This window comes from Lithobates pipiens, unplaced genomic scaffold (genome assembly GCF_037356315.1).
Source record: "Lithobates pipiens isolate NorthernLeopardFrog02 unplaced genomic scaffold, aLitPip1_a1.2 Scaffold_30, whole genome shotgun sequence".
Taxonomy (NCBI): Eukaryota; Metazoa; Chordata; class Amphibia; order Anura; family Ranidae; genus Lithobates; species Lithobates pipiens.
In genome coordinates, this window is record NW_027507791.1 from 32,996,589 (window position 1) to 33,020,003 (window position 23,415).

A 23,415-nucleotide genomic window follows, 5' to 3' on the forward strand; every position below is an offset into this window, starting at 1 on the left:
GTATTGGCTCTCCTCTGACCCCCATGTACTTGTATTGTCTCCTCTGATCTCCATGTACTTGTATTGGCTCTCCTCTGATCTCCATGTACTTGTATTGGCTCTCCTCTGATCTCCATGTACTTGTATTGTCTCCTCTGATCTCCATGTACTTGTATTGGCTCTCCTCTGATCTCCATGTACTTGTATTGTCTCCTCTGATCTCCATGTACTTGTATTGTCTCCTCTGATCTCCATGTACTTGTATTGGCTCTCCTCTGATCTCCATGTACTTGTATTGTCTCCTCTGATCCCCATGTACTTGTATTGTCTCCTCTGATCCCCATGTACTTGTATTGTCTCCTCTGACCCCCATGTACTTCTATTAGCTCTCCTCTGATCCCCATGTACTTGTATTGGCTCTCCTCTGATCCCCATGTACTTGTATTGTCTCCTCTGATCTCCATGTACTTGTATTGGCTCTCCTCTGATCTCCATGTACTTGTATTGGCTCTCCTCTGATCTCCATGTACTTGTATTGGCTCTCCTCTGATCTCCATGTACTTGTATTGGCTCTCCTCTGACCCCCATGTACTTGTATTGTCTCCTCTGATCTCCATGTACTTGTATTGGCTCTCCTCTGATCTCCATGTACTTGTATTGGCTCTCCTCTGATCTCCATGTACTTGTATTGTCTCCTCTGATCTCCATGTACTTGTATTGTCTCCTCTGATCTCCATGTACTTGTATTGGCTCTCCTCTGATCTCCATGTACTTGTATTGGCTCTCCTCTGATCTCCATGTACTTGTATTGGCTCTCCTCTGATCTCCATGTACTTGTATTGGCTCTCCTCTGATCTCCATGTACTTGTATTGGCTCTCCTCTGACCCCCATGTACTTGTATTGGCTCTCCTCTGATCTCCATGTACTTGTATTGGCTCTCCTCTGATCTCCATGTACTTGTATTGGCTCTCTTCTGATCCCCATGTACTTGTATTGTCTCCTCTGATCCCCATGTACTTGTATTGTCTCCTCTGACCCCCATGTACTTCTATTAGCTCTCCTCTGATCCCCATGTACTTGTATTGGCTCTCCTCTGATCCCCATGTACTTGTATTGTCTCCTCTGATCTCCATGTACTTGTATTGGCTCTCCTCTGACCCCCATGTACTTGTATTGGCTCTCCTCTGATCTCCATGTACTTGTATTGGCTCTCCTCTGATCTCCATGTACTTGTATTGGCTCTCCTCTGATCTCCATGTACTTGTATTGTCTCCTCTGATCTCCATGTACTTGTATTGTCTCCTCTGATCTCCATGTACTTGTATTGGCTCTCCTCTGATCCCCATGTACTTGTATTGTCTCCTCTGATCCCCATGTACTTGTATTGGCTCTCCTCTGACCCCCATGTACTTCTATTAGCTCTCCTCTGGTCCCCATGTACTTGTATTAGCTCTCCTCCATCCCCATGTACTTGTATTGGCTCTCCTCTGATCCCCGTGTACTTGTATTGGCTCTCCTCTGATCCCCGTGTACTTGTATTGGCTCTCCTCTGATCCCCATGTACTTGTATTGGCTCTCCTCTGACCCCCATGTACTTGTATTGTCTCCTCTGACCACCATGTACTTGTATTGGCTCTCATCTGATCCCCATGTACTTGTATTGTCTCCTCTGATCCCCATGTACTTGTATTGTCTCCTCTGATCTCCATGTACTTGTATTGGCTCTCCTCTGACCCCCATGTACTTGTATTGTCTCCTCTGACCACCATGTACTTGTATTAGCTCTCCTCTGATCCCCATGTACTTGTATTGTCTCCTCTGATCCCCATGTACTTGTATTGTCTCCTCTGACCACCATGTACTTGTATTAGCTCTCCTCTGATCCCCATGTACTTGTATTGTCTCCTCTGACCACCATGTACTTGTATTGGCTCTCCTCTGATCCCCATGTACTTGTATTGGCTCTCCTCTGACCCCCATGTACTTGTATTGTCTCCTCTGACCACCATGTACTTGTATTGGCTCTCCTCTGATCCCCATGTACTTGTATTGGCTCTCCTCTGATCTCCATGTACTTGTATTAGCTCTCCTCCATCCCCATGTACTTGTATTGGCTCTCCTCTGATCTCCATGTACTTGTATTGGCTCTCCTCTGATCTCCATGTACTTGTATTGGCTCTCCTCTGATCTCCATGTACTTGTATTGGCTCTCCTCTGATCTCCATGTACTTGTATTGGCTCTCCTCTGATCTCCATGTACTTGTATTGGCTCTCCTCTGATCTCCATGTACTTGTATTGGCTCTCCTCTGATCTCCATGTACTTGTATTGGCTCTCCTCTGACCCCCATGTACTTGTATTGTCTCCTCTGATCTCCATGTACTTGTATTGGCTCTCCTCTGATCTCCATGTACTTGTATTGGCTCTCCTCTGATCTCCATGTACTTGTATTGGCTCTCCTCTGATCTCCATGTACTTGTATTGGCTCTCCTCTGACCCCCATGTACTTGTATTGTCTCCTCTGATCTCCATGTACTTGTATTGGCTCTCCTCTGATCTCCATGTACTTGTATTGGCTCTCCTCTGATCTCCATGTACTTGTATTGTCTCCTCTGATCTCCATGTACTTGTATTGTCTCCTCTGACCCCCATGTACTTCTATTAGCTCTCCTCTGATCCCCATGTACTTGTATTGGCTCTCCTCTGACCCCCATGTACTTGTATTGTCTCCTCTGATCTCCATGTACTTGTATTGGCTCTCCTCTGATCTCCATGTACTTGTATTGGCTCTCCTCTGATCTCCATGTACTTGTATTGGCTCTCCTCTGATCTCCATGTACTTGTATTGGCTCTCCTCTGACCCCCATGTACTTGTATTGTCTCCTCTGATCTCCATGTACTTGTATTGGCTCTCCTCTGATCTCCATGTACTTGTATTGGCTCTCCTCTGATCTCCATGTACTTGTATTGTCTCCTCTGATCTCCATGTACTTGTATTGTCTCCTCTGACCCCCATGTACTTCTATTAGCTCTCCTCTGATCCCCATGTACTTGTATTGGCTCTCCTCTGACCCCCATGTACTTGTATTGTCTCCTCTGATCTCCATGTACTTGTATTGGCTCTCCTCTGATCTCCATGTACTTGTATTGGCTCTCCTCTGATCTCCATGTACTTGTATTGGCTCTCCTCTGATCTCCATGTACTTGTATTGGCTCTCCTCTGATCTCCATGTACTTGTATTGGCTCTCCTCTGATCTCCATGTACTTGTATTGGCTCTCCTCTGATCTCCATGTACTTGTATTGGCTCTCCTCTGACCCCCATGTACTTGTATTGGCTCTCCTCTGATCTCCATGTACTTGTATTGGCTCTCCTCTGATCCCCATGTACTTGTATTGTCTCCTCTGATCCCCATGTACTTGTATTGTCTCCTCTGACCCCCATGTACTTCTACTAGCTCTCCTCTGATCCCCATGTACTTGTATTGGCTCTCCTCTGATCCCCATGTACTTGTATTGTCTCCTCTGATCTCCATGTACTTGTATTGGCTCTCCTCTGACCCCCATGTACTTGTATTGGCTCTCCTCTGATCTCCATGTACTTGTATTGGCTCTCCTCTGATCTCCATGTACTTGTATTGGCTCTCCTCTGATCTCCATGTACTTGTATTGGCTCTCCTCTGATCCCCATGTACTTGTATTGTCTCCTCTGATCTCCATGTACTTGTATTGTCTCCTCTGATCTCCATGTACTTGTATTGGCTCTCCTCTGATCCCCATGTACTTGTATTGTCTCCTCTGATCCCCATGTACTTGTATTGGCTCTCCTCTGACCCCCATGTACTTCTATTAGCTCTCCTCTGGTCCCCATGTACTTGTATTAGCTCTCCTCTGATCCCCATGTACTTGTATTGGCTCTCCTCCATCCCCATGTACTTGTATTGGCTCTCCTCTGATCCCCGTGTACTTGTATTGGCTCTCCTCTGATCCCCATGTACTTGTATTGGCTCTCCTCTGACCCCCATGTACTTGTATTGTCTCCTCTGACCACCATGTACTTGTATTGGCTCTCATCTGATCCCCATGTACTTGTATTGTCTCCTCTGATCCCCATGTACTTGTATTGTCTCCTCTGATCTCCATGTACTTGTATTGGCTCTCCTCTGACCCCCATGTACTTGTATTGTCTCCTCTGACCACCATGTACTTGTATTAGCTCTCCTCTGATCCCCATGTACTTGTATTGTCTCCTCTGATCCCCATGTACTTGTATTGTCTCCTCTGACCACCATGTACTTGTATTAGCTCTCCTCTGATCCCCATGTACTTGTATTGTCTCCTCTGACCACCATGTACTTGTATTGGCTCTCCTCTGATCCCCATGTACTTGTATTGGCTCTCCTCTGACCCCCATGTACTTGTATTGTCTCCTCTGACCACCATGTACTTGTATTGGCTCTCCTCTGATCCCCATGTACTTGTATTGGCTCTCCTCTGATCCCCATGTACTTGTATTGGCTCTCCTCTGATCCCCATGTACTTGTATTGTCTCCTCTGATCCCCATGTACTTGTATTGTCTCCTCTGACCACCATGTACTTGTATTAGCTCTCCTCTGATCCCCATGTACTTTTATTGTCTCCTCTGACCACCATGTACTTGTATTGTCTCCTCTGATCCCCATGTACTTGTATTGGCTCTCCTCTGATCCCCATGTACTTGTATTGTCTCCTCTGATCCCCATGTACTTGTATTGTCTCCTCTGACCACCATGTACTTGTATTAGCTCTCCTCTGATCCCCATGTACTTGTATTGTCTCCTCTGACCACCATGTACTTGTATTAGCTCTCCTCTGATCCCCATGTACTTGTATTGTCTCCTCTGATCCCCATGTACTTGTATTGTCTCCTCTGATCCCCATGTACTTGTATTGTCTCCTCTGATCCCCATGTACTTGTATTGTCTCCTCTGATCCCCATGTACTTGTATTGTCTCCTCTGATCCCCATGTACTTGTATTAGCTCTCCTCTGATCCCCATGTACTTGTATTGGCTCTCCTCTGATCCCCATGTACTTGTATTGTCTCCTCTGATCCCCATGTACTTGTATTGTCTCCTCTGATCCCCATGTACTTGTGTTGTCTCCTCTGACCACCATGTACTTGTATTAGCTCTCCTCTGAGCCCCATGTACTTGTATTGTCTCCTCTGATCTCCATGTACTTGTATTGTCTCCTCTGATCCCCATGTACTTGTATTGTCTCCTCTGATCTCCATGTACTTGTATTAGCTCTCCTCCATCCCCATGTATTTGTATTAGCTCTCCCCCACCCCTCACCCTCACTCCCTCTCTGCCCTAATTTAGTCATTAGAAAGTGTCACCAACAGCCAATAACAGGAGAGAGGAGACCAGGAAAAACTACAACTCCCAGCATGCCCCTGAGCGGCCTATAGCCAGGCAATTCCTCAAACCTGGACTACACCTCCCGGCATGCAGCGCGCCCTGTCGTGACCGCGCCTGCGCGCTGGGCCAATGGTTGCCATGCGGCTTCCAACGGATGGTGCGGGGTCAACCAAGCTCGCTCAGCCTAGCCCCGGTGGCCCCGCCCCTCGGCCAGGGATTGGCGGAGGCGCGCCGGCGTCGGGTGTGATTGGCTGAGACGGCGGAGCTGCGTAGTTAGTGTGCGCTCAGGAGGAGTCGGATCAGCGCTTTTCTTTCTCCAGAAGCTTCTCTGCGCCGATCCCCAAATCTCCGCCACCATGATGGGCCGCCCGGTACTCGTGCTCAGTGAGTGTCCGCCCTGTGGGGCCCCTGTGCCGGGGGGAGGGGTGAGAGGGCCCACACCGGGCTTGTCATGACTGGGCACTATGTGTGACATGGAGGGGCCCCTGAGGGCCACAGTGACGGGCAAGGAGCAGTGCGACTATTGAGGGCCACTCTCACTATAGAGAGCGGGGCAATAAATGTGGGCAGGTCGTTGTCAGAATGAATGAGGGGCCCCAAAAAAGGCAGGGAGTGGGGCTTATATATGAGGGCCCCTAAAGTGTTGGGATTTATACATGAGGGGCCCCTAAGGGATGGGGCTTATGGATACAGGGTGGTGGCTTATACATGAGGGGCTCCACAGGGGGTGGGGTTTATGCAGGGGGCCCTAGGGGGCAGGGCTTATGCAGGGGGCCCCTAAAGGGCAGGGCTTATGCAGGGGGGGTCCTAGGGGGCAGGTAGATCCTAACATAGTTGATAGGGCCCCTAAGGGCCACAGCAAAGGGGGAGGGGTGGTATAAATGTGGGTCCACTGTCACATTCAAGTGGGGGAATCATGAATCTGGGGCCCCTGAGGGCCACTATACACAGGAGGGGGGTGGCATCATAACCAAGGGCCAAAGTAGGAGGTGGTATAAATGTGGGGCTCCTGAGGGCCACTCTACAGAGCAGGTGCGTGACATCATAATTGAGGGCCCCTAAGGGGCAGTGGGTGGGGCTTATGCACGAGAGGCCCCTAGGGGGCAGGGCTTATACACAAGGGGTGCCTAGACAGGGCAGGTAGGTGCCAACCTAGTTGATGGGGAGGGGGGGGGCCTAAGGGCCACAGGACAGGAGGGTGGTATAAATGTGGGGCCACTATCACATTCAAGTGGTGGAATTGTGACTGGGGCCCTTGAGAGCCACTATACCCAGGAGGGGGGGCGGGTGGCATCATAATTGAGGGGTCCCCAAGGGCCTGGGGGGGTGCTATAAATGTGGGGCTCCTAAGGGCCGATGTACCGAGCAGGTGAGCGGCATTATAATTGAGGGGCCCCTAATGGGCAGGATGTGGGACTTGTACATGAGGGCCCCCCTGGACAGGGCAGGTAGGTGCCAACATAGGTGAAGGCTGCTGAGGGCCACAGGAAAGGGGGAGGGGTTGTATAAATGTGGGGTCACTGTAACCCATTCAAGTGGTGGAATCCATGAATGTGGGGCCCCTGAGGGCCGCTATACACGGGAGGTGGGCGGCATTATAACTGGGGGGCCACAGCGGTGGTGTAAATAGGGGGGCGGAGGGGTCGCAGTACAGTAATAGGAGGCAGGTGTGGTATAAATGAAGGGGGGGGGGGGTGGCAGAGTAATATGTGGCCCCTGGGGGCCACTGTGTAGAGCAGGTGGGCAGCATCCTTATTAAGAGCCCCTAGCAAAACGGTGGCTGGTTTTAAATCGGGGGGGGGGGGGTCCTTGTACAATGTGAGGCCCCTGTGCCTTTATAATTGAGGGGCCCCTAAGGGCCAGAAGGAAGGCAGGGATGGTGTAAATATGGGGGGGGGGGGCAAGTGAGAAGGTTGAATCGGGAATGAGGGGCCCCTGGGTGGTCTTATAATTAAGGGTCCCCCAGGGAAGGCAGGAGGTGGTTATTAATGTGGGGTCCCAGCACACCAATGGAAGTGGTGGGGTCATTAATGTGGGGCCCCTGAGGGCCGCACTGTTTTGGGTGGATGGCTTCATAATTGAGAGGTCTCTGTGTGTGGCCCCTGAGGGCCCCTCCAGTGTAGTGATGGTGGGTGGAATCACAGATGTGGGGTTCCTTGTACAGGGGACTCTGTAGGGCGGGTGGGGGGTCCCCTGGGGTCCACAGTACAGGGATTGGTATTATGAATGGGGGGGAGGGGCAGAACAAGGAACTAAATTTCCCATGAGGCAGTGCAAGGCCGACAGTTAGAATTACCCCCAGAGGCACGATGGGACTTGTAGTTCCGCAACAGCTGGAGGGGCCCCCAGGTTGCCTGTCTTAGGGCTCAGGGTGCTCAACCTGGGGCCTCCAGCTGGTGCGGAACTACAAGTCCCATCATGCCTCAGCCTTTGGGAGTCATGCTTGTAACTTCCAGCCTTGCAGTGCCTCATGGGACTTGTAGTTCTGAACCAGCTGGAGGAGCGCAGGTCTGAGCACCGCCTCCCCCGGATAGGAGGGGTCTGGGGAAATTGATAGCGTCTCGCTGACAGTCTCGTATTTCAGGTCAGAATGTAAGGAGGGAGTCCGGCAGGAAGGTCCAGACCGGGAACATCAATGCGGCCAAGGTAATCCTCCTCTCTCTGTTGTCCACCGTCCAATCACTGCTAACCGTACGTGTCCTGACCGTGTGTGTCCTCCACAGACCATCGCCGACATCATCCGCACCTGCCTGGGGCCCCGCGCCATGATGAAGGTAAGGGCCACACGTCTGGAGGGAGATCTCTGCTTGGGCCATCATTTCTTCTTCATCAGGCAATGATGTTTTTGTATTTTCCTTTCAGATGTTGTTGGACCCGATGGGCGGGATTGTGATGACCAACGACGGGAACGCCATCCTCCGAGAGGTGAGCGGTGTCTATAAACACGCCGCCTTTGTTTTCTGTTCACCCTCCTCCCTGCCGAATCCGGCATTCCTCTCCTGCGTGTAAAAATCACCATTTGTGTGTCAGTTACTCGGCACCCCTCATTTATTTATCATTTATAAAGCCGAGGCCTTGTAGAATAAAATGGTGAGTGGTGTTACACTTTTTATGTCACACGCTGTTTATGTAGCTTTTTATTTCAAATTTTTGGTGGGGGAAAAAAAACGCTTTAACGAATTATGAATTTTAGTACACACTATAATCAATCTTTATTTTTCCTTTCCTTTCCTTTTCCCTTCTTCCTTTCCCTTCTTCCCTTCCTTTCCCTTCCTTTCCCTTCTTCCTCCCTTTCTTTCTTTCTTTCTTTCTTTCCTTCTTTTCCTCCCTTCCTTCCTTTCTTCCCTTCCTTTTTCTTCCCTCCCTTCCTTCCTTCTTTTCCTCCCTTTCTTCCCTTTCTTCCCTTCCTTTTCTTCCCTCCCTTCCTTTTTCTTCCCTCCCTTCCTTCCTTTTTCTTCCCTCCCTTCCTTCCTTTTTCTTCCCTCCCTTCTTTCCCTTTTCTTCCTTCCTTCCTCCCTTCCTTCCTTTTTCTTCCCTCCCTTCCTTCCCTTTTCTTCCCTCCCTTCTTTCCCTTTCCTTCCTTCCTTCCTTCCTTCCTTCCTTCCTTCCTTCCTTCCTTCCTTTTTCTTCCCTTTCTTCCTTCCTTCCTTCCTTCCTTTTTCTTCCCTTTCTTCCTTCCTTTTTCTTCCCTTTCTTCCTTTTTTCTTCCCTTCCTTCCTTCCTTCCTTCCTTCCTTCCTTCCTTCCTTTTTTCTTCCCTTCCTTCCTTCCTTCCTTACTTTTTCTTCCCTCCCTTCCTTACCTTTTCTTCCCTCCCTTTTCTTCCTTCCTTCCTTCCTTCCTTCCTTCCTTCCTTCCTTCCTCCCTCCCTCCCTCCCTTTCCCTGCTTGTAAAAGTGATCCAGCTGCTATTTAGCCACAAGGATTGCTTTTACATGAGTACATGGCTGGCAGTAACAAAACTACCCCGGGCAGATGTGTAGCGACACGTATCATCCGGATGTCACCCCTGTAAGTCCCGGGCGTCCTACAGGCAGGACTTTGTTAGCCGCTTGCATAATAAAGTAGGGTTTTCAGTGGATAATCAGTTGCCGTTTATTTACCCCCCCCGCGGCCCCCGTCCGCCTGCGCCCCGTGTCATTTATGAGCCATACTTGATCCGATGTGTTGGGTACATGGAGACATCGTGCCCAGATAATCCGAGGGGCGGGGTAGCATGTGATTGGTCATCACAGTGATCACATGGTACAGTTTACAGTGCTGATCTCTTCCCATTACAAGGAGAGATGAAGACTCGGGAATGGATTGGCGGGTTCTGATGCCGATCCAGTTGTTTCCCTTTCAGAAACACAGAGATGGGTGTGGCGTCCCCTCCCCCCCCCTCCTCTATTACACATGTCCTCATATAAGAAGGTTCCCGCTTTTCTCTCTCCATTGTAGATCCAGGTGCAGCACCCCGCCGCCAAATCCATGATCGAGATCAGCCGTACCCAGGACGAGGAGGTGGGAGACGGGACCACATCTGTCATCATTCTGGGTGAGGAGGACGGGCACACAGGGAGGAGGGCATGGGGTACGGGAGGGGGAGGGGGTGAGAATATATATTGAGCCTGTGCTCTGTCTTTGCAGCTGGAGAGATGCTGTCCGTCGCCGAGCAATTCCTGGAGCAGCAAATGCACCCGACTATTATTATCAGCGCTTATCGCAAGGCCCTGGATGACATGATCAGCGCTCTGAAGGAGCTCAGGTACCCCGGAGGAACGCGCTAGTCTTACCATGCGTTTTGGGGGTCTCTCCATCCCTCCCTCCCAGTGTGTCCCACTTGTTAGTGTCTCTATCCCTCCCTCCCAGTGTGTCCCCCATCCTTTCCTTCCTTCCTCCCTCCCAGTGTGTCCCACTTGTTGGTGTCCCCCATCCTTTCCTTCCTTCCTCCCAGTGTGTCACACTTGTTGGTGTCCCCCATCCTTTCCTTCCTTCCTCCCAGTGTGTCACACTTGTTGGTGTCCCCCATCCTTTCCTTCCTCCCTCCCAGTGTGTCACACTTGTTGGTGTCCCCCATCCTTTCCTTTCCTTTCCCTTCCTTCCTTCCTTCCTCCCTCCCAGTGTGTCCCACTTGTTGGTGTCCCCCATCCTTTCCTTCCTTCCTTCCTCCCAGTGTGTCCCACTTGTTGGTGTCCCCCATCCTTTCCTTCCTTCCTCCCAGTGTGTCACACTTGTTAGTGTCCCCCATCCTTTCCTTCCTCCCTCCCAGTGTGTCACACTTGTTGGTGTCCCCCATCCTTTCCTTCCTCCCTCCCAGTGTGTCACACTTGTTGGTGTCCCCCATCCTTTCCTTCCTTCATCCCAGTGTGTCACACTTGTTGGTGCCCCCCATCCTTTCCTTCCTTCCTCCCAGTGTGTCTCGCTTGTTGGTGCCCCCCATCCTTTCCTTCCTTCCTTCCTCCCAGTGTGTCACACTTGTTGGTGTCCCCCATCCTTTCCTTCCTCCCAGTGTGTCCCACTTGTTGGTGTCCCCCATCCTTTCCTTCCTTCCTCCCAGTGTGTCTCGCTTGTTGGTGCCCCCCATCCTTTCCTTCCTTCCTTCCTCCCAGTGTGTCACACTTGTTGGTGTCCCCCATCCTTTCCTTCCTCCCAGTGTGTCCCACTTGTTGGTGTCCCCCATCCTTTCCTTCCTCCCAGTGTGTCCCACTTGTTGGCGTCCCCCATCCTTTCCTTCCTTCCTCCCAGTGTGTCACACTTGTTGGCGTCCCCCCAACCCTCCCTCCCCAGTGTGTCACATTTATTAGTTTCTTCATTTTCATGGCACAGGGAAAGGTCTGCTTTAAAAAAAAAAAAAAAAAAGTTTTTTGCTGTCTGTGTCTTCCTGTCTTAGTGACCACAGCTCTACCCCACACACATTTTTTTTTTTTTTTTTTTTTTTTTATGCACAGGTGTCACAGGAAGTGAGGAGAAATCTCCCTAGTGGGTTCAGAGAAAGCTTTTAACTTTTCCCCATTCTGTGTAAAACCAAAGTCCTCCAGGCCTCACTCATGATATCTGTCCATCCCCCGCAGCACCCCTGTGGACATCAATGACCGAGAACTGATGCTGAAGATCATCAACAGCGCCATTAACACCAAGGCCATCAAGCGCTGGGCGGACATGGCCTGCAACATCGCTCTGGACGCCGTCAAGACCGTAGCGCTGGAGGAGAACGGACGCAAGGAGATCGACATCAAGAAGTACGCCAAGGTGGAGAAGGTCAGTGCCGAGCGGAGAAGGTCCACATCCCTTGTCTGGTGGTACTTAGGAAGGCTGTGATTGGCTGACTTTTAAAATTATTAACCACTTAAGGACCAGGTTAAAATCCTATATAATTTTTTTTTTTTGTATTATCGCTGTAGCATATACTGTCAGCCTTGCCAGTTATCGGCTCTCCTTTTCCCCTCCCTGCCGCACTCTGCGATCTCGGGCCCCTCCCTGCTGCGATCTCGGGCCCCTCCCTGCCGCGATCTCGCAAGCCTGTTTTACGTGTGATCTTGGCCCCTCCCTGCCGCGCTCTGCGATCTCGGCGCCCCCCTCCCTGCCGCGCTCTGCGATCTCGGCGCCCCCCTCCCTGCCGCGCTCTGCCATCTCGGCGCCCCCCCCTCCCTGCCGCGCTCTGCCATCTCGGCGCCCCCCCCTCCCTGCCGCGCTCTGCCATCTCGGCGCGCCCCCCCCTCCCTGCCGCGCTCTGCCATCTCGGCGCGCCCCCCCCTCCCTGCCGCGCTCTGCCATCTCGGCGCGCCCCCCCCCTCCCTGCCGCGCTCTGCCATCTCGGCGCGCCCCCCCCTCCCTGCCGCGCTCTGCCATCTCGGCGCGCCCCCCCCCCCTCCCTGCCGCGCTCTGCCATCTCGGCGCGCCCCCCCCCCTCCCTGCCGCGCTCTGCCATCTCGGCGCGCCCCCCCCCTCCCTGCCGCGCTCTGCCATCTCGGCGCGCCCCCCCCCTCCCTGCCGCGCTCTGCCATCTCGGCGCGCCCCCCCCCTCCCTGCCGCGCTCTGCCATCTCGGCGCGCCCCCCCCCCCCTCCCTGGCGCGCTCTGCCATCTCGGCGCGCCCCCCCCCTCCCTGGCGCGCTCTGCCATCTCGGCGCGCCCCCCCCTCCCTGGCGCGCTCTGCCATCTCGGCGCCCCCCCCCCCCCCCTCCCTGCCGCGCTCTGCCATCTCGGCGCCCCCCCCCCCCTCCCTGCCGCGCTCTGATCTGCTGTGTCCTAAGGACCCAGTGGTCACAAAGCGTGCCCCGGAGGGCGGGTGGGAGGCGTGGTTCTGGGAGGACACCCATGGATGCCCTCCCAGAACTGGAGAGGCGGCGGGGGAAATGGTTAAACTGAAAGCACCACCTAAGGGGCAGCCCTGTACTTGCACAGGCAGTTTTATTTTTTGTTTTATTTATTTATTTTTTTCGGTAAAGGTGAACTAACACTTTAAGCAAACTCTTCCAATTTTACATTTTCTGTCGCCCTCTTTGTGTCCTGCAGATTCCAGGCGGCTTCATCGAGGACTCGCAGGTTCTGCGCGGCGTCATGGTGAACAAAGACGTCACACACCCCAAGATGAAGCGTCTGATCAAGAACCCGCGTATCGTCCTCCTGGACTGTAACCTGGAGTATAAGAAAGGAGAGAGCCAGGTGAGGGCGGCGGGTGGCCGCTGTTGGTTCTGCCGGCACCGGTGAGGCCTAAAGTTTTTTGTAACGCCGGTCTTTTGTCGCCCTTCCCGGCAGACGGAGATCGAGATCACCCGGGAGGAGGACTTCTCCCGAATCCTGCAGCTGGAGGAGGAGTACATCCAGCAGATCTGCGAGGACATCGTCAGACTGAAGCCGGATGTGGTCATCACTGAGAAGGGGATCTCCGGTGAGGAGGGGGGAGGAGGGGCGGCACATTATTAATAGGGGTGCACCTGGGTCTTGTATTTCATAATCTGCACCGGGCTAAATAGGGAAAAATGTGATGCTTTTTAAAGCTGAACTTCGTTCTTGCACAGACGTACCAGCTTGGTGAAACGGCTTCCTCTGATTTCACTGCACACTGTGAGCTTCTCGTAATGTGCATTAGAAAGCTGCATCAGACAGTCAGAGCCCCACCTCATTTCCTGGCTGGAGGATGTCCCGCCTGACTGTCCCTGGCCCCGCCTTTTTCATGGATAAGGAAGGGGAGGGGGCAGAAGGGATGTGTGCCCCAGACTCGTTATCATGGACTGACTGTTCCTGGCCCTGCCCCTTTCATGGATCTGCCCCTTTCATGGATAAAGAGGGGAGGGGCAGAAGGAGTGTGCCCCAGACTCATTATCATGGACTGACCCTGGCCCTGCCCCTTTCATGGATAAGGAGGGGAGGGGCAGAAGGGGCGTGTGCCCCAGACTCTGTATCATGGACTGACTGTTCCTGGCCCTGCCCCTTTCATGGATAAGGAAAGGGGGGGCAGAAGAGGCATGTGCCCCAGACTCTGTATCATGGACTGACCCTGCCCCTTTCATGGATAAGGAGGGGGGGGGGCAGAAGGGGCATGTGCCCCAGACTCGTTATCATGGACTGACTGTTCCTGGCCCCGCTGCTTTTATCGAAGGGGGGGCAGAAGGGGCATGTGCCACACACTGTCATGGACTGAGTGTTCCTGGCCCTGGCCTTTTTAATGGAGTCATAAAGGGAGGGGGCATGTGCCCCAGACTCAGTATCGTGGACTGACTGTTCCTGGCCCACCCCTTTCATAAAAGCTGGCATAAGGGAGGGGGGCGGAAGGGGCATGTGCCCCACACCATGTCACGGACTGATTTCCTGGCCCACACCTTTTTGGATTTCAGTTCTTTGCATTATAGCCTCACATGTGGGCATTACCTATGCAAATTCAGCCTGCCTAGGAACGCCCACTTCTCCAGACTGACACCCACCCAATCAAGGCCTTGTGGTCTTTGCATAACTCCTCCCACTTGGCTGAGGGCTCTTGAAAAAAAGAGTACTGAGGTGTAGGGTGCTGTGATGTTTTCACAGCACCCTGCTGGCTGCTCCTGCAAGCCGTAACCTACCTGAATTGCCTAGAGAAGCACAGAGACCCAGTGATGTCACTGGGTGTTTGATGAAAATTGTAAAAGCTTTATTTAAAAATGTCATTGTCATGTGAATGAGCAGGGGAGGAACCAGGGAACTTCAGCTTTAAGTTGAATATATGTGCCTCTAGTTTAATATTCTCTTGGTAGAATAGTATTTGTCACATACATATAATTCTGATCTGCTTTCTCTTAGATCTCGCTCAGCATTACCTGGTGAAAGCGAACATCACCGCCATCCGCCGAGTCCGCAAGACCGACAACAACCGTATAGCCAGGTACACCCCCTCCCCAGGGACCAGGATGGAGGCGGCACGCTCAGGTAACCCTTTCCATACATGTCAGTGACGGCGCTGATTTTTGTTGCGCAGAGCCTGCGGAGCGCGCATTGCCAGCCGCACGGAGGAACTGCGGGAAGAGGACGTGGGAACGGGCGCCGGGCTTTTCGAGATCAAAAAGATCGGAGATGAATACTTCACCTTCATTACAGAATGCAAGGACCCCAAGGCTTGCACCATCGTCCTGCGCGGGGCCAGCAAGGAGATCCTGGCTGTAAGTGGCTACCGGAGTTCTCTTTTTAGTAAATTGGAAAGGCTTGGCGCTTTTGGTGGGTCACATGATCCCCCCCAGCTACCAAGGTTTAGTCTTTGACGGCTCCCCAGATCTTTGTGCTGGGAGTGTGTTGCATCCAACATCCCACCCCACCCCCCCCCCCCACACTGCTTGTAAAGGCAATCCAGTGGCTAGTTGCCAACTAGGATTGCTTTCACAAGAGAACCGACCCTCCAGCTCAAAAAAAAAAAAAAAGTGGTATCGAGGTGATCCCTGCAGGTATCGCCCCAATATTGCTGCTTGAATGCCAACTACATAGTTGCGTTGCGGGTCCGCAAGTGGTTAAAACCTTGGCACCCAAGCTATGGCCCTGCGACCGCTGTATATCTGCAGTGGAAGATCTGCCTCAGATTTGTTGATTTGTCAGTACTGTACTGCTCACTGATCTCCTTGCTGGAGGGGAAGCTGTACCAGAGGACCTGCAGTGCAAGGATCTCCCCTGCTTGATCCATTGTGTAGGTCGGTGCTTCCTCCACCTCGATCGTCTGCTCTCTAGTCTTCAGAGCACCAGTGATGGGGGGGGGGGGGGGGAAGCTATGACATGAGGAAGAAAAGTCCTGCCTCTACCAATATGGCTGCCTGACCCCCTTGCAGAACAAGTCGTGGCCACTAAAAGATCAGACCACAGACAATCCTTTGGCATGTCCTTTGCCCTCTCCTTGCCTTGTCTGAGCACGGCTTCCTCAGGACAGGTCCTCCTAGACTTCCAGGATATAGAATGTTGGTAAATCCCCCATAGCTCAGATATTTTTTTGATGTTTGTTCTTCTTGCAGGAGGTGGAGCGTAACCTCCAGGACGCCATGCAGGTCTGCCGTAACGTCATGATCGACCCGCACCTGGTCCCAGGAGGAGGAGCGTCGGAGATGGCCGTGGCACACATCCTCACCGAGAAGTCCAAGGTCATGACCGGGGTGGACCAGTGGCCGTACCGCGCCGTGTCCCATGCCCTGGAGGTCATTCCAAGGACGCTGATCCAGAACTGCGGAGCCAGCACCATCCGGGTGCTCACCTCTCTGAGGGTGAGGGTCCGGCTACGACTACACCACAAACACTTAAGCTGCACACCACCACCACCACCACCACCTGAAACTGCACCAAGCTTTATTGATTGGGTCAAACATGGCTCCACCTACAGGTGCATTTCCACTCAATAGGGCACACCACGGACGCAGCATTCACGACATGGGCAGAGCTTGTATGCAAAATGGGGGCGGATCATCTATTACTATTGTTTGTAGCACAGATCAACATAGAAACGTATTCAATTGATCTGACTGTGATAAAATATGATTGGCTACTATAGGCGCTGTACACATCACTGCCTTGTTAGGTTAATACAGCATTAAATATTAACTTTTTTGAAGGATTTGCCCCCTTAATAAAGAGGCCGTTTTTTTTTTTTTTTTTGAGATGCGTCACTTTAACTGACAATTGCACCCAAACAAAATGGGGGGGGGGGGAACTTTTTATTTTTTTTTGCTATAATAAATATACAAAAAAAACAATTTCTTCCTCAGTTTAGGCCCATATGTATTCTACATATTTTTGGTAAAAATCGCAATAAGCGAATGATTGGTTTGCGCAAAAGTTATCACATGTACAAAATAAGGGATAGATTCTTTCTTTCTTTCTTTCTTTCTTTCTTTCTGTCTTTCTGTCTTTCTGTCTTTCTGTCTTTCTGTCTTTCTGTCTTTCTGTCTTTCTGTCTTTCTGTCTTTCTGTCTTTCTGTCTTTCTGTCTTTCGTCTTCTCTCTTCTTTCGTCTTCTTCTCTCTTCTTTCGTCTTCTTCTCTCTTCTTTCGTCTTCTTCTCTCTTCTTTCGTCTTCTTCTCTCTTCTCTCTTCTCTCTTCTTCGTCGTCTTCTCTCTTCTTCTCTTCTTTCCTCGTCTTCTTCTCTCTCTTCTTTCGTCGTGTTCACGAAATTGCGGCAGACAGGTCGTTGACTTTTTTTTTTTTTTTTTTGGGACCTTTGACATTTTTATACAGCGATCAGAGCTCTATGTATAAATGTCACTGGCAGGTAAGCTGGGTTAACACTAGGGGGCAATCAAGAGGTTAAATGTTCCCTAGGGAGGTGCATCTAACTGTGTGGGGGGGGGGGGGTGTAGTGACTGGAGGAGGAGAGGGATCGCTGTTCCTAATCACTAGGAACAGCAGATCTGTCTCCTCCCCTAACAGGACGGCACGCGCCCCCCCTAGTGGTCTTAAAGCGGCTGACGTACAATGACGGCGATTCGCCCAGGAGAGCCAACCCGCCGCAGTACAACTGCGGCGACTGGTCCTTTAACTGGTTAAATTTAGCATTAAAAAAATAAATAAAACCCAACGAATGACACTTTTTCACTGACTTACACACAGCACCCCGTCTCCCGCTGTATGCTAGGCCCTGCTAAGAGAATGATGGAGGCTGGGAGGAGAATCTGCTCCTGTTCAACCCCCCCCCCTGCCTTCCCTGATGAGGCTCCACCCTCGCCCTCCGATTATTTCCACTCGCCTACTGCGAGTGGAAATTTTGAGGGGGTGTGTATGTGTTGAGATATATATATATATATATATATATATATATATATATATATATATATATATATATATATATATATATATATATATATATATATATATATATATATATATATATATATATGAATGAGAGAGAGATACATTTTATTATTATAGAGAGTAATAAATTAAATGTAATCTAAAAAAAAAAAAAAGTGCAGTTGATCAAATGGCAACTTTGGAGCCCCAGTACAGGTGAGCCATAGGCACTGGCCGGCCAAAACTTCTACTAGAGGTGGCCCAGGGTTGTCCCCCCCCCATGCAAGCTTGGTGTCCCCGGACCCCACGGTACAGTACATGTGCCCCGCCAAGCTGTCTCAAAGTGCAATCAACTTTATATAACATGAAAGTGTCCAAATTACTGTGCAAAAGTCTTTAACAAATGGCTGCATCATTTTTTGCTACAAGGGAAGATATATTTGTAGAAGGGGAGCAATGGCAATTAACCGCTTCCCACCCGCCCTATAGCCGAATGACGGCCTTAGAGCGGGCGGCTTCCTTCGCCTGGCCGTCCCTGGACGGCCTGGTGTTTACTTCCACAATGCGCGCCGCGGGGGGCGCGCATCGCGGAAGTATTGTATTTGCCGTGTCTCCCGGAGACAGGCAAATACAGATCGCCGTGAACGGCCAATCAAAGCGGCCGTTCACAGCGCGATCGCAGCTGCCAATGGGAGATGATTTCATATGTAAACATATGAGATCATCTCCCATTGCCGTGTCTCTCCCTCCTCACACAGAGACAGCGTGTGAGGAGGGAGAGCGATCTAAGTGTCAGCCCCAGTGCCGCCCGTCAGCCCCAGTGCCATCCATCAGCCCCAGTGCCACCTGCCAGCGCCATCCGTCAGTGCCACCTGCCAGCCCCAGTGCCGCCAGCCCCAGTGCCACTGCCACCTGCCAGTGCCATCCGTCAGCCCCAGTGCCATCCGTCAGCCCCAGTGCCACCTGCCAGTGCCACCTGCCAGCCGCAGTGCCATCTGCCAGCCCCATTTGCCAGAGCAATTAGCCAGAGCAAATAGCCAGCACCATCTGCCAGTGCCAGCCCCATCTGCCTCCAGCGCCATCTGTCAGTGCTACGTGTCGTCAGTGCCACGTGGGGTCACTTTGTGGGCATTTCCATTGTCCTGGTGCTCCAGGGCCTTCAAAACTGTAATAGGTGGTTGAGAAATGAAATGTGTAATTTATGCTCCTAGAACGCCTGATGGTGCTATTTCAATATTGGGCCTCTGTATGTGGCCAGGCTGTGTAAAAGTCTCACACATTTGGTATCGTAATACTCAGGAGGAGAAGCAGAACGTATTTTGGGGTGTCATTTGTGGTATACACATGCCATGTGAGAGAAATAACCTATTACATTGAAAATTTTGTGAGGAAAAAAAAAAAATCTTCATTTTGCAAAGAATTGTGGGAAAAAATGACAACATCAAAAAGCTCACCATTCCTCTTACTAAATACCTTGGAATGTCTACTTTCAAAAAAGGGGTCATTTGGGGGGTATTTGTACTTTCCTGACTTGTTCGGGTCACAAGAAGCGAGATCGGCCACCAGTACATCAGATGTGATCAATTTTGTGCGATTCGCACCACAGATTGTAGACTCTCTAACTTTCACAAAGACCAAATAATATCCACTAATTTGGGTTATTTTTACCAAAGATATGTAGCAGTATAAATTGTGGCCAAAATTTATGAAAAAAAAATTATAATTTGCAAAATTTTATCACAGAAACAAAGAAATATGCGTTTTTTTTGTCAAAATTTTCGGTCTTTTTTCATTTATAGCGCAAAAAATAAAAACCCCAGAGGTGATCAAATACCACCAAAAGAAAGCTCTATTTGTGGGAAAAAAAGGACACAAAATTCATTTGGGTACAGTGTTGCATGACTGAGTAATTGTCATTCAGGCCGGGTTCACACCGCTGCGATGCGGGAACGCCGCGAATCCGTGGCGTTTTCCCGCATCGCATTACTCCCGCCGGCAGTTCACACTGCCCTATGCGGACGGCTGGGAGTGTCAATGATATGTTAACCACTTCAGACCCAGGTCAATTCTGACATTTCTCTCCTACATGTAAAATTCCAAATTTTTTTGCTAGAAAATTACATAGAACCCCCAAACATTATATATGTTTTTTTAGCCAAGACCATAGAGAATACAATGGCGGTCATTGCAACTTTTTATCTCGCACGGTATTTGCGCAGCAATTTTTCGAACGCGTTTTTTTTTCTGAAAAAGTTTCATGCTTAAAAAAAAAAAAAAAACAGTAAAGTTAGCCCAATTTTTTTGCATAATGTGAAAGGAGGATACGCCGAGTAAATAGATACCCAACATGTCACGCTTCAAAATTGCATGCGCTCGTGGAATGGCGCCAAACTTTGGTATTTAAAAATCCCCATAGGCGACATTTTAAAATTTTTTACTGGTTACATGTTTTGGGTTACAGAGGAGGTCTAGGGCTAGAATTATTGCTCTCGCTCTAACGTTCGCGGCGATACCTCACATGTGTGGTTTGAACACCGTTTTCATATGTGGGCGGGACTTACGTATGCGTTCGCTTCTGTGTGCGAGCTCACGGGGACAGGGGCGTTTAAAAAATTTATTTTTTTTTTTTTATTAATTTTATTTTTATTTTTTTTAGTTTTACACTTAAAAAAAAAAAAATTGATGACTTTTATTCCTATTACAAGAAATGTAAACATCCCTTGTAAAAGGAATATGGCATGATCGGATCTATTTACAGTGAAATATGGGGTCAATAAGACCCCATATCTCACCTCTAGGCTGGAAAGAATAAAAAAAAAAAAAAAAAAAAGATCATGGCTTCCTAGCCAGATCGGCGCCGTTAATTTGAATACCGAGGCCGAGCGTGACGTCATAAGATCGCGCCCGGCCTCCGAACGATCATAGAGACTCTGGGGACAATCTAGTCTGCCGGAAATCTCTGATTACTTGCTGGGGCCGGCGGATCCTGTGACTGACTCACCGATGGAGACGTTGAGTCGGTAGAAGCACCGGAGGGGGGGGGGGCGTCCCCTCCCGCCGCCCGTAAGAACGATCAAGCGGCGGAACAGCCACTATGATCATTCTTATGATGTAGGGAATCGCCGGCTGAAAACGGCAATATCTGAATGATGTCTGTGGCCTCAGGCATCATTTAGATATAACCACCGGAACCCCATGACGTCACATGACGTAGTGCGGGTCTCAAGTGGTTAATGACACCCCCAGATCCGTCTGCATATCGCAGTGCGATCTGCCGACTCGCACAGGAATCGGATCGCATGGTGTGAACACCCATGCGATCCGATTCTGTTGCGGACCAAAAAAAAGGGTCCCGTGCGAGTTTTCTGCGGGAGCGATGCGAATTCAGCCTTACTATCTGTATGGCTGAACTCGCATCGCTAGGGAGATCGGATGTGATTTGCTGTGCGAATCACATCCGGATCTCCCCCCCCCGCAGCGGTGTGAACCCAGCCTCAAAGTGTGAGAGCACCAAAAGCTGAAAATTGGTCTGGTCAGGAAGGGTGTTTAAGTGCCCAGTAAGCAAGTGGTTAAAAGGCTGCTTAAACATTTTCCTCTTCGAGTCCAGCGTGGAACTAAACCCATCGCTTTTTAATTGTCCAGCATGCCGGGGATTGCTAACTGTCACATTTTTTTTTTTTTTGCTTGTGTTTGTCAACTAAACTGTCGAAGCATCAAATGGCTGGAGTCACAACTGATCACATGTGCAGCATCGCGGCAATTAAGGATGAAACAGAGGCCAAGATGGCGGCTTCCTTGGCTGAAAAAAGGATTAGGAGGGTTTAGTTCCACTTTTAAGGGGTGCTGGGCACAGACTTTTGTACATTGTTTGATCTTCTATTGCAAGGAAAAGAGGTTAAATCAATGAATTGTATTTTTTTTTGTGTTTTTTTTTCTTAAAGGCGAAGCACACCCAGGAGGGCTATCAGACTTGGGGTGTGGATGGGGAGGCCGGCGTCTTGGCTGACATGAAGGATTTTGGAATCTGGGAGCCGCTGGCAGTGAAACTGCAAACTTACAAAACTGCAGTAGAGGTGAGTGGAGAAAACACCTACAGAATACTGAACCGTCTATATCCTGTGCACCAAATGAGCTTACACTCTAATGTCCCCTCCCCCCACAGTCACATCAGTCTCTGTACAGAGGAGCTTACACTCTAATGTCCCCTCCCCCCACAGTCACATCAGTCTGTACAGAGGAGCTTACACTCTAATGTCCCCTCCCCCCACACAGTCACATCAGTCTCTGTACAGAGGAGCTTACACTCTAATATCCCCTCCCCCCCAGTCACATCAGTCTCTGTACAGAGGAGCTTACACTCTAATGTCCCCTCCCCCCACAGTCACATCTGTCTCTGTACAGAGGAGCTTACACTCTGTCCCCCCCCCCCCCCCCAGTCACATCAGTCTCTGTACAGAGGAGCTTACACTCTAATGTCCCCTCCCCCACAGTCACACACTATTATTATTACTATACATTTATATAGCTATGACATATACCACAGTGCTGTACAGAGATCACTGAGCCAATCACATCAGTCTCTATATCAGAGGAGCTTACACTCTAATTCCTCTGTGTGTAGTTTGATCATATTAGGGGGAGATGAGTATAAAGTTCAGTGTTTCTGGTAAATTAGAAAACCCGCACAATGAGGAACACTTTTTTTTTTTTTTTTTTTTTTTTAATTTTTTTTTTTTGTGACGTTTTGTCTCATCAAACACCCCCCCCCCCCCCCCTCTCTGCACAGACCGCCATCTTGCTTCTCCGCATCGACGACATTGTATCCGGCCACAAGAGGAAGGGTGACGACCACAACAGGGCAGCACAGGCCCCAGAGAATCCCAGGAATGAGGGGCGTAACGGGGACGCAGGTCACATGACTTGGCAGACCCACCCGGAGGCCGATGCGGCACTTGAGCAGACCACGCAGGCGGGCGTCCCACATTTCAGCACGTTCTCTATAATACCCTGGTCCTGCAGCAGATGCTTTGTTTTGTATTTATTACTGTTCGAGGATATACTGTTTGAGGTGGGGAGGGGGGGGGACATGGCGCTTGATTTGGGGGGGGGTTGCTTGATATACACCGTCACCCTCTACTCCCTAATAAAACTTCATTGGAATTCACATTGACTGTCTGAGGGGTTTTTTTTTGTCTTGCTTTTTGTAGTCTGTATCGGGGTCTGTCTGATCGTGGAGAGCACGGAGGGGCCGCAAGGGCTGCCACCAGTGTAAATGAGCCCTAATTGTCCTCATTTATGGTCCTTTGATGCTCTGGTCCAGAATCTTCTATCTACTTCCCTGCAGAGGTGAAGGGGTCCTTTTTTTTAAGGGGTCCATATCGCTGCCTGGGTGATGTGGACACTTCTTATTGGCTGGGCAGACATGGGATCCTCTTAGGATCTAGTAGATTTGGGGGGGGGGGGGGGGGAAGCTGTCCGTACATCTCCACTAGACTCCATGGCTTGAACCAAAGAAACGGGTTCTCTTTGATCCCACCCTCCTTTTTAGCTGCACATTTTCCTCTTTCTTTCCCTTCTCTGCCAACAGTAAAGAAAGGTGAGCCTGGTATAAGATGTGTGAACCAATCAGAGCTTACATAAGATGAGCACTCTGCCCATTCTTAAAGTGACAGCATCTGGTCAACTGCCAACCAGCAACCTACAAAATGCTCCCCCCCCCCATACCTGGAACTGCCTACCAAATGCTCTCCCTCTCCCCCCCCCCCCCCCCCCCCATACCTGGAACTGCCAACCAGCAGTCTACCACATGCTTTCCTCCCCCATACC

General features: G+C 50.5%; 1 protein-coding gene across 1 annotated transcript; it reads left to right on the top strand.

Moving 5' to 3' along the window:
- The first annotated feature begins 5,604 nt into the window (after positions 1–5,604).
- On the top strand, positions 5,605–22,759 carry CCT3 (chaperonin containing TCP1 subunit 3). The gene is made up of 14 exons (XM_077463978.1): positions 5,605–5,764; positions 7,965–8,026; positions 8,104–8,154; positions 8,243–8,305; positions 9,819–9,915; positions 10,008–10,125; positions 11,432–11,618; positions 12,875–13,024; positions 13,118–13,250; positions 14,636–14,717; positions 14,811–14,991; positions 15,826–16,071; positions 21,531–21,662; positions 22,376–22,759. Exons 1-14 carry the CDS (start codon positions 5,737–5,739, stop codon positions 22,757–22,759), a joined length of 1,914 nt encoding a protein of 637 aa, XP_077320104.1. The 5' UTR covers positions 5,605–5,736.
- The last annotated feature ends 656 nt before the right edge of the window (positions 22,760–23,415 follow it).